The 12,026-nt window shown below is 39.5% G+C and overlaps 1 protein-coding gene across 9 annotated transcripts in view; it reads right to left on the reverse strand.

Moving 5' to 3' along the window:
• LOC146676871 (teneurin-3) overlaps positions 1 to 12,026 on the reverse strand; it is a 146,000-nt gene that overhangs the window by 85,006 nt on the left and 48,968 nt on the right. For 8 of the 9 annotated variants that reach the window (XM_085415828.1, XM_085415834.1, XM_085415819.1 and 5 more), the window contains one exon: positions 1,422 to 1,647. In XM_085415828.1, the coding sequence (XP_085271954.1) occupies positions 1,422 to 1,647 (226 nt within the window). Of the gene's footprint in view, positions 1 to 1,421; positions 1,648 to 11,488; positions 11,592 to 12,026 lie in introns of those variants that run through there. The other variant, XM_085415843.1, reaches the window with a different exon arrangement.

A 12,026-nucleotide genomic window follows, 5' to 3' on the forward strand; every position in this document is an offset into this window, starting at 1 on the left:
TTTCTTGACATCTATAATTATGTGCTGAACCGGGTCTTCCCTTTTGGCCCAGTTGGTTCTCGGCAACCCCCTGTTCCCACCCACTGACAAGCACTTGATTTAGAGTCCACTGTGGTGATAGTGATTTATGCCTCAGCTGATGATAGGTGTGCACATATTGTTTTGTCGATATAGCTAAGACAGCTCAAGGTCATTGAGCGGTTAGTATTCAATCACCACATCTTCCCAAGAAAGTGAGACTGTCACCACGTATCCCAATTGATTCAGTCAGATCATAGGAGATTGTTACCCCATGCTGCCACACGCAAAATTCAAAGTTTACATTCATCTGAGCCTCAGAAAGGGGACGCTGTGCCAGTGAAATATCAGGCTAGAATGCAATCATCTACTCTAGGCCATTTCTGAGTCACAGCGCAATGTACCACACTTCATTAGCCAGGATATTTTGAGCTCACTGATTAAGAAAGATGTAACTAATGTTTCAGGGGGAAAACTTGGCAGTGGCTCTTATGACAAAGTAGTGTCTTGCGCAGCAGATTTTGGTATAACACACTCTCTGCTTACCAAGTTTCTTGTTAAGTTATGGCCTCTCTGATTATAACTGTCAAGTTCAGAGATATTCACATACTTCTCCCTAATCATGTATTTTCCTTCTCATTGTGTCTCTCCGACTTAGCAATCACCCCTTTAGATTCATACAAAGTGTAGAAATGTGATGAACTGGTATATAGGGAACTATATTATGTCATGAACATGTGTCAGTGTAATATCACTTTAAAAATTGGTCGAGAAATTCTTAAATTATAGAGTGACCATCTCATGTTTGTAGGAATGGCACCAAAACATTGATAAAATCATCAGCTATTAAAAATCTGTGTTGTGAAATTTTCAGTGTGTTCCACGGCCTTGGCTGTTGGAGTCCCCCGTTGTTGTCTTGGGGAAGTTGCAAGCTACGACTATCATCTACTAAGACTGCCATGTATTCAGTGCCTTCTTCCACCACTGATCCTGTATATGGGTCCGTGCAGATCATTAAAATGATCACAAAGATGTGCAGAAAGCATAAAAACACAAATATAAAGCTCATTTTTGGCAACAAAAAACAAACTGCTGGTTCATTAATGACAGACTGAGTGACTGGTAACTCTGACTGTAAGTTTTAGAAATATGGGCTGATGTCTTAAAAGCACATCAAACAGGCCAGTGGATTAATGAGACAGGTCACCAGATTTAGGACACATGAAACACGTGACCAAAAAAAAAGGCATTAAAATTCAACACGCAGCACACAGATATGCCAACTTCCACCTCCTTCACTTTTCAAATGAAAAATGCAGCATGTAAAGTGGTGAAAATACATCAAGTATAACATCTGGACCTGAATCTTTCAGTTCTGTTGTAGGTCACCATGGTTCACTCACCTGCTCTCCAGGGCCACATTGCTGCCCAGGACCCAGCTGTCCTGCAGCTGGACGCATTCCGCCGTACTCTGCAAGTCAGCCGCCAGGCCGGCTGTGGGTGGTGGACTTGGGCTCCTTTGATTGGCCAGTGAGCTGCGGCTCAGGGAAGTGATGGAGGGGTGTTGCCTGTGTGGGGGTGGAGCTGGTGGCAGAGGAGGTGGAGCTTGCTGACTTGACAGATGGTCACCTGGAGGGGAGGAGAGAGAAAAACAGGCATCAGCATAGGAGTTTAAGAATCCCTAATAGTGGGAAAATCGAAATAATAAATAATTAATTTTGCTGATTAAAATTACACCCAGACTGAAGCGACGCGACTGCGAAGAGAGAGCAGATGGGTAAGATTATGCATTTGCCTTATATGCGAGCTATGACAGCACAGTGCCACTTAACAGACCCAGAAAGGTAAATACAACCGAGAGCAAGACATTAAAATGAGATGCAACCACTGCAAAAAAACAGGAAATAAGAAGTGCTTTTATGGCGATACACATAATAATTGTCACAAAACGCCACATGGCTGACAGTTGGGTTCTCTTAAACAGAAGGTCACTTAGAGAGGCAGCTGTTCTTTTATGGGCGCTTAACGCAATGTTTCATGTTTGATTACAGCCAGAGAAGACTCTCAAATAACTAATGACCAGAACATCCATTAGAGCTCTGAGAGAACAGGTTTTCCAATTTCACACAAAGCTGTGTAATTGGCCCCCAGAATGGCATGTGGTGATTATCTATCCATCTTCCCTGTTTAAAAGGTAAAAACCCACAGTGCTGACAATTCTGATTTGCTCCAATGAGCCCCAAATGGGTATCGTCTTTCTTGCCTTACAGAGAGCCTGAAGAATATTGAAAAAGTCGGGAGTTGTGTTTTTTGTTTTTTTTTAGGAGCTCCTGTTGTTTTTGCACTGACAGCATGATTTTTTATGAAGCCTAGAAGCCTATGAGTTTAAATTTACAGCACATGAACACTGATTTTCAGTGTATGATTTAACCTTTGCTTACTCAACAATGTACACAAGGATCAAAATCTGCGCTGTTGGCTGCAAGGAACAGCTTCATTGAAAGGACTCAAGTCATCATTTTGAAAGGATCCTTTAATGACCAAGCAATTTGCATCCTTGTCTATGTGCTTTCACTTTTCAGTGTGCAACCCTATGCATAAAACAACCTATTCAGTTCTGGCAAATGAGCCATTTAGTTCCATATAGCTCAGAGGAAACATGAAAGCCATTCACAGCAAGGAAAAATCTTCAAGTAAGTAAAAAAAGGGAAAAAAAACGTTGGGCTTTTTTTACATGCAGTAGCAACGTGCACCTACATACACACATACACATGGCTTTTTAATATTATAATTTCCAAGAACATCACTTTCATCTTTAGACACACAAACGAGGAGATAGGTCTTCACATAGACAGCTAGACACAAAGTTACACAGATGGACGTGACAGAGCAGAATCAGTAGTGACAAGAGTCCACAATGCTGGTTCAGAAGGCCAATCAAAATTTAATTAATTCCTGACTGCAATTACATAGCATCAGCATGTGGCTGTAAAGTCCATAAAAGCAAATCATCAGACGCAGATGAAGGTTGGTTTTTTTCTCCTTTTTGTGGCCCATGATTAGAGTTTTATCAAATCCAATCAAACACAAGCCTCTCATCACCTGACATCACCACATTCAAAGTCAGTTCTGAACGCTAATTGCCTAAGATCAGCTACAGTATGAGTATTTTAAAAAATATATGGTTGACATGACTTAGTAATAACGAAAAACACAGCAGCCCACTCATCTCCCAGGCTAGACTATGGGCCCTATTAGAAAAGTGCTAAGTAGGCTAATAGAAATGTGGATTATCTATCAACACTGGCTGGTTTTACTTCACCTTTGGGTCTAATTCCACTGTATGAGCCTGCAGCACCCGTGAGCTCCACTTTCCAGCAGAAGCACTTTCATGTAATCAGCATGCACCAGTGTACCAGTGAAATGTCAATGAGCAGGAAAGGAGAATGCAGCTGAGGGGACAATCAAGACGATAACACAAGGAAGTATCTAACGTGGAAGCAAGTGAAATGTTTACAGCAAGAAAGTATTATTTTAAAAAGCAAAACGTAGGCACATTACTTTATAGGGACTACAAAAGGATTTTAACGAAGCTGAATATAATCTCCAACCAATCAAATGAAATATTTCACTAAAATCAGTCCGTAAAAACAATCTGTCCTACCGTTACACATCATAAATACTGCACATGGGAGATCTGAACAAATCTTTATTTTAATGCCTTAATTACTCTTGTTTATTTTGCAACTTACCCTGAGAGTTTGAAAATGGAACTTACTTCAAACCCATAAAAATGTGGTACGCAGCGCAGGTGGATTATGGTTTTTGGGAGCAGTGCCACCACAGTAAGCAAAAAGATGAGCCTGAACACTTCCTCTGTCATCAGTTTGATTACTCCTGAATCAATTTCTGATGATTCAACATGTTAAAGGCATGCCTGAACTATAACATGAAAATAAGCTGTTTCATTTTTATTTTTAAATCTCAGAGCACATGCTAAGCAAAGTGCTCAGTAAACACAAAATTCCCCAAACCTTCAAAGGAGTAGGATTTGTCATGCAGAATTTGAATGTATAATCCCACAGTGAACTAAGAGAACATAAAACCCCATGAACTACATTAAGCTGCATCCTATGCAGTGCTTTACAAACTGCTACAAGGCTGCTGTGCCACAATCCACTGAGGTGCCTGTTACAAAGACAGATGTAGCAGGCACTGAACAAAAAACAATGGTTTACCTAAACAGAAAGTGCCAAAAACTGTCTCAAAATGTGGTAAATATACCAGATTCTCGATGTCACACCGAGGGAGAAGCGACAGCCTTGGGAAGCTTGATGAAATGGCGTCTCTCTATATCAGCACATACACAGTATAAATCTAGGGAGTAACCCTATTGACCACCTAACTCTTTGAAGAATTGCACTGAGATATATCACAGCGTTATGCTCTTTTAAGTGTTTATATCTGAAACACAACTATGTGTGGACTTTAATTATGCAACATATGTCATCCCCTTAATCTTTGTCTGGTTAAGATCAAATGGTGAGCTTCTAAGTGAGACTTGTCTGTATTTTATTATAAGAATCAACATTTTAATAGCATGCTACATTTCATATATCGAGCCTTTCAAGTCAGAACATTCTGAAATCCTAGGCTGTATGTATAGGTCATAACAACACATACTTTTTTTTTCACGTGATCAATTTCGCTGCACACAGTAGGTGTTCTTATATCGGAGTAGTATGAGGTGCAATGGTTTCTGGTCTCTAATTTGAGATGTGAGTTTGAATCCAATTTCACTCAGGACATGGTCTGAGACACCCTCTCTCCTTCTGATTCCATGTTAACCAATGAGGAAAAAGTGGTAGCAGGAGAGTAGCAGTCCACTGCACATTCTCTGTGAACTTCACTGTCAGATTTGAAGGCTTGAAAAGCAAACCATGCTAAATTATGGGCTTATGGTGCCATAGCAATTTCATTTACATTATCCACGGCCTAGCAGATGTTGGACTGTGTGTTTAAAAAAAAAAAAGAAGAAGCAAACTAAAACAATGACCCTTTAAGAAACCTGGCATTGTCTTCCATCAAGACACAGAGGGAATTAAGATGCCCTTTAATGTGAAGACTTAGTGACTAGAAAGGCAGATGAAACAGCTGTGTGGTTTATGGGGCTTTGCTTTGAAATCAGATCAAGACGGATGCCTCCTTTGCATAATTCCTCAACTTCAGCTTGTCATCATCTCCATCAGCAACATGGTTTAAAAGGACCTTTGTGATTAATACTGCATGCAAGTGCTGAAATGACAGACTCATTCTCATCTTAATGACGCTTGCGGTATCAAATGTAGATTTATGAAGCCCCTGCATATTTGCATAAACACCACCGAGGGTGGATCTTTGTTTTTAATTTCTTTTAATACTCTGTTTTTAGAAGTTTGTGATCTGAAGACTTTCCTACTGCAGTGTGTTTACAAGAGAAAAGTGCACTGAGTGGTATTAGTGAACCAGAAAAGTCTAGGACGACACCCCTACACAGTTTTTATAGAAGACATTTTTTGCTCGGTAAGCAGACAACCTAAAACAGCTTAGATGTGTCTGTTCACAGATTTGGTCCATTCTGAATAACTGTAACAGAGGCTATCACTGTCAGTAAGCTGAGTTAAGCTATCACTACATTTTCTAGAATCTGTTTCATACTCCTTCTTGATACTGGGGCATTTAGACCAATTAGGTTTCTATGATGTTCATCCTTTGAAAATATTTTTTTTTGATTAAAGCATTGACAAGCCTGGAATACAGCGCATAATGTTCCAACACTGAGTTGGGACACAATTAAAAGCCGTTTTGCACCCACTAAGCTTGGCAGCCTTAGTGAAAGCCTTTTCATATTCATTGTATAAGTACTGCAAAAGGTCTTGTGCCATTTTACTCTCCATTAAGAGACTGATGCAACTGCTAATGGAATTGAAAGGGCATTTGCTTTGACTGGCTCGCCCTTCTCCAATAGGAAAATTGCAGTATGTGTGCATCACAAGAATTCCATCAAAACAGATCACAGATAACTTATGGAGGCCGTAGCTTTCCTATTACTGCTTAAGGTATTCTGCTTACTTTTTATATACGCACAGAGGAATATTTACAATTACAGAAAAAATGCAAAAAGAAACAGTGAAAAAAAGAGAGACATGAAAATAAAATGCAGAACCTTCACTCTGCTTGATTGAAATTCAGAAAACATACTGTTAAAAATGGGAGATCAGTTAAAAAAAATCCCAGATTGACTTTTATGTGAAATGAATAATAAATGGACTCTATGATAAAACAAGCCATCTAGACTAGGTAGGATGTTCAAAATCAATACATTCTTTCTCATCAATGGCTACATTTCTTTTCACCTCAGCTGTTGAAGACAGCAGTATTCTTTAGTAGTGAAAAAAGACAGCAGCTTTTCACTGAGAAGCCCTGAAGGTGGAGTGAGGGTGGTGTTTCGTAATGGGGAGGGGCTGGGGGGTTGGGGGGCAGTACCCAGTGGAATTTGGAACCATTAGAACAACCTTGCCCTAGGTGAGTTTTGGGGATTTACTCTGCAAAGAGAGTTGGCAATTTTCAGGGACTGGGGGTTTTGAGGAAAAAAAAAGAAGAAGAAGAAGAAGAAGCAGCAGCAGCTGTGTGAATTCCATCATATTTCCTGCCAGAGTACCTCCAGTGCTTTTGCAGCCTTGCCCACTCTTCTCCTGACTTTCTGTCTGATCAAAGACAGAAATTTCTTTTAAGCCATTTCTTAGCAGGGGAATCGGGATGTAACCAATATTTCAGGGATTACATAATTATTGCATTATAGACACAGACATTCCATTTACCCACACATAATGTGCTCCTACACAGCCATATAGGCATTCATCAGCTCACATTGTGCTTAAAATCTCTGCCATTTATTTCTAACGTATGATTTGTAAATACACTTAGAAAGTTGATTCCATCGGAGAGCAGTGAATGCGAGCAGCTTCACATTACTGTTTTTCCATCTCTCCTCTTCTCTCTCCCTCTCTCTCCTGCAGACATTGCTACAGATGGCAGATCATCATACAGATGATGACTGCTTAGCAGTTCTTTCTGACAGCTCTCCGATTACATAGTAATTACACTCCTTCTCAAAAGCTGCTTTGACAATTAGCCTGCTGACAAAACACTTGGTTGTATTTATTCATGTGTGGACAGCTTCGGCTTCCTTGTTTGTCCAGAGAGATCGTGTTCGCACCTAGATAAAATGCTACAGTTTCTAAGTTCAGCGCAGGCAGCACAGTTTTAAGCACTGACATTGCACGCACCACTGTGTTTTCTTGCACCTAAAGAAACCAGGAACAGTCCACAGGGAAGTGTGCCAGTTCTCACTTTTCTAACATTTATACTTGATCTAAAGAAGCACTCGAAATTGAAACAAGAAGAAATAAATCTTTTAATAATCAACCAAAGTGGAGCTGCACTATTTGGTAACTAGCTATCGATACAAGGGATTATATGTAAACACATATAATGTAACACATTACATGATCAGTGTTACTAGGATTCAAATTTTAGTAGCAGCATCATGACAAAATAAAGCAGTGAGTCATCAGCTGAGATGATGGAAGTCTACACATATCTCACAGCCATTTTTAGAATGCTTTAAAATGTCTGAAGTTTACTAGTCGGCAATTCTCTGTGGATTAATCACAAGAAATGATCATCTAATTTATTGATATAAAACAATTCATTTGCTTTAAGAGTATCAGTCAGTCAGTTAGATTTCTCGAAACATTCAGACATTAAAGATCATATTTCCCAGTCTCGAATATACAGCATAAATTTGCAACCATCACGATAGCCGCAAATTCTTGATCTGTTTGTTTACATCTTTAACATGCTATTGACAGTAACTGCAGCAGTCTGTCATTTCCTATCACTGCATCTTCCTGTTTGATTTTGAAAGAAGAGTGGGAGCACAGTTAACTACAATATAACAAGCTGTACAATATAAACAAATCACCAGCTTGTAAGACATCAGGACTCTGGAGAGACTTGCTTTTCTCAGAATGTGTTTAAGTCCAGTGCTTTTGCTGGAAATCTCTTTTTTCAAAGGTTCTTGTGGAATTATTTTGAAAAGAAGTTGCCAGTTTCTGAGTTTCCCCTATAAGTGTTTGGCCTTGAGAGTAGTGATTCACTCTATCTAAATTACCATGGTGGGTTGAATGGCTTGAGCCTTCAGTAAGAGGCAGCAATGACTGCCTGACGGAGCCAACATGAAACTTTAGCTGGGGTGGTCCTAGGCACCGCAGAAAAGCTTTTGAACATTCAGAAGATTGCTGGAGAACATTAAGCAACTTTTTTTTTTTTACTGCACCAAGCTTCTCAGCATTAGCAACAAAACAATGTTATCCATTTCTGCTGAAATGTGACTCACTTCCCTGAATGAAGCAATATAGATCTGAATGAGTAATTACAGAAAAAAAAGTTGTCTGCATGATCTTACGGGTCATAAAATATGACGTGTATTCTGAGAACTATTCATGTGCCTCCTCATTCATTTACAGCTCGCTTCTCCAATCACTTGAGAAAATGGTTGCAGGAAAAAAAACAAACCACTCTTGGTTGTAGTGGCACAGTCATTTCCAATGGTTGCTATAATTGCATTTCCTGTGCAAATCGCTCAGTTTGTGGGGAAATAAGACAAAGGACAGAGTATTCATCTAAAAATGAGAAAGCCTATCTTTTCCTGATTAATTGTTGGCATATTGTTCTCAATTGGATGCACTCCACTTGCAAGAGATGACTAATTTTCATCTTCATTGTGAGGAAATTTGAGAAGAAGGAGATTTATAATGTGTATCTTTCACACCACAATGAATAAACAAATAGGATGATCTTTTCTAGATGTTGATATTTTATAGTGAGCAAAAATTTCAAGCAGGGCTCTGTAATATTTTGGTATTTTACACCATTACCATTAAGATAGTAACTATATGCATTCAGGGGAGGCCCAGACAAGAATAAAGTGTTATAAATGACACTGTAACAGTGGAATACAATGAAATGTAAAAGAGGCCGCATAAAATAAAGATGAAACTGTTCCTTCTGGTTAGGAATAGAGCAAACTGCATGTTTGAGCCAACCAAGTCTCTTTATCAAATGCACTACAATGAACAAACAGTACATGTTTGCTTTTATATCTCCCCCTTACCTGTCACCTTCCAACTATCCCACATATAATTCACTAGGCCAACATTTCTTGCAGTGTCTGGCTTGAGAGCTGGAGCTACAGCAGAAAGGCTGAAAATCCCTCTGCTTTCCAAAGAGCTTTCCTGAGGCCAAGGCTATGAATTGATACCCCACTGTTGCATTACTCTTGGCCACAGAGCAGAGCGCGGGACAAGAATAATAATAGGACAAATCAGTGGTTTATTCTTATAGTATTCACAGACTTGTGCCTTCTAGTGGTGGGGAGGGTCGTGTTACAGATGTCAATATCCTCCATGGGCATAGGTGATAAACTTTATGTGTGCTAGCATGTGTTAGGCAGTACAGTCTATACACATGTGCGCACACAGGCATGCAGACACACTTTAAAGCCCACTGAGAAAAGCCTTCTAGCACTACTGATGTTTTGGAATTTTACTTCAGAACACCCTCTGCTTCTCTCTGCAAGAGGAACTAAGATGTAACCCGCTTACCCTCTGAGACTTGGTGCATGCTCAATCAGCAACATGATATGGCCCACGGCTCTGCGCTGAGGTCACTGCTGGAGTTGAGAAGACTGATCATGCATAAGGTAGCAACACAGTGTTTTCTCCACTAATGTGCCAGGCTAGACATGCAGCTTCTACAGCTCCAATTCAGCTGCATAGTCTGAGCTCCACCGTGAGGAATCTGGGATCCTCCTAAAACTCTTTGTGCTCAGCACTGACATGGAAAGTGCAAGTTTTTTTGTTTTGTTTTTTGTTAGACACAAAACACAAGTGTGAAATAATGTGACTTATCAAACAATTTTGGTCATCCTATGAAGCAGAACGCTGCTCTGATCTGAGGACTAATCCAATCTAATCAAGACGGCTACTTTGGTACAACCCCAGTTGGAGGCAAAGTCTCTTGAGTGGCCCAGCATCACAATTCATTAGTGAAACTGGCCTTTAAAGTTTAATCTGGCGTGCGGTCGTTCTTAATTTTCAACCTCATCCCCTTTCCATTTCAGAGTGGCTCTCACACATGTCCACATCCTGTTAATCAATAATAAAAGTAATCAGGGAAGTCAGATGTACTGTCCTTCAAAATCTCTCTAATGCTCCTTTGCTTGACATCAGCAGACAGGGCTGTCTGCGTTCCAGTCTTCATTCACCTTAGAAAATACCACCCTAAGCCTCATCTGTCATGTATTGGCTGCAGCCTAACATTTCACTTTGTTTGGCAGACATTGATTTTTACCTTCAAGGTGTTGTCAAGGAGGCATCCAACTCATACATACCTCCTCTGCTGTCTCTCCAGAGGCTGCTTTAGAAGGAACTGCAGGAGCACACACACACACACAAAGGAAAGCTCACGGAAATGACTACAAGGTAGCCTAAAATATTGCCAAATTTCTTGAATAAGGACACTAGAAGGGATGAAATGTGTGGGTGATAAGCCGAGGCTTATCAAAGCAGCATTTCTCAGAGCCTATTTTTGTTGTTCGTGTACTGTAATAGGCTTGGCAGCAAGTAATCCAGACTGAAGTATATATTACAAATACACATAGAGTTCCAAAATGATTGTTGATGTGTATCAAAGCACATCAGATGTACAAGTGCAGCCCCATTGTGGTTTTTTACGTGCTCTCCATGCCAACTCATTCAGCCAAAAAAAAACAACCCAACCATAAAACAGAAGTAGTCAAAACATTTGGTCACTAAAATGCCTTGAACCTACTTCAGTCGATGTAACCAGTCCCCCATCCATGTTAATATTGTTTTCCACGATAGCAAGATAACCACCATTTATCAACTGCCATCTCACCACAGCCTCCATCCCACTTTCTACACGCACACACAAATACACACATTTGCAGCCTAGTTGAGCAACACTTTATATTCATTAAGTGTCAAAATCTTATAACAAATAGCTGCTTTAAAAGAGCAACAGTATATTTCGTTTAGGAATTATTTGGCACCAATAAGAAATGATCTATGAAGCAAGCTTAAAGGTAACATCCTTCTGCAGTTTATTAATAATACAAACAGCAAAAGTAATTAAGATAGCCCAGATTTACTGAGAATTTCACCAAAGTCTACAACTTTTAATCATCATCCCTGCTTCAAAAAATGCAGAGGAAATAATACACAAACTAAAACTTACATGTCAGCTCTGGAAATTTCACCCACTCACTTACAAGGTTGACCACTCTATCAGCTCCTTCATGTCTCATTAAACACTTGTTTGCTTGGAGGTGCATAAGTTTACTCACAGTTATTTTCTAGCCACTCCTCTTGCATGCATTTCTGGCTCTCACTGGGTACAACTGACAAGAAAGCAGCTTCAAAGATCCATATCTAAAGAGGCATTCTAACAAACAAACGCGAGGGTATAGTTCCTGCAAGTGACATGTTTGCGAATGACACACCTCTGATGAGGCTGTCTATAAGTATTTACATTGAATGTTGGGTTAATTTTAGCATGCTAGCATTCTGGGGCAATGATAATATGTTAGTATTTAGCAGTTTTGATGCTTAAAAATAATTAGAACGCACATACACTGCTTGTTTGAGTCCATTAGAATACAAGTCAATCGTTCATACTGTTTATGCGCTTTCTGAATATTATGAATATATGAATATTTATTTGATTGCAGTTAGACATTATTTGGGCAATTTTAGGCCATTTTAATATTTACCATGTTTACAAGTTCATAGCTTAGGTTAGCATGTTATCACGAAAATATAAAAATGGCATGTGTTTTAAATTTGAGAGCAAAAACAAAAAATAAAAATATTATAAGGCAAATG

Source organism: Rhamphochromis longiceps, linkage group LG2 (genome assembly GCF_057381845.1).
Source record: "Rhamphochromis longiceps isolate RC_006_pf linkage group LG2, R_longiceps_female_GT1.1, whole genome shotgun sequence".
Taxonomy (NCBI): domain Eukaryota; kingdom Metazoa; phylum Chordata; class Actinopteri; order Cichliformes; family Cichlidae; genus Rhamphochromis; species Rhamphochromis longiceps.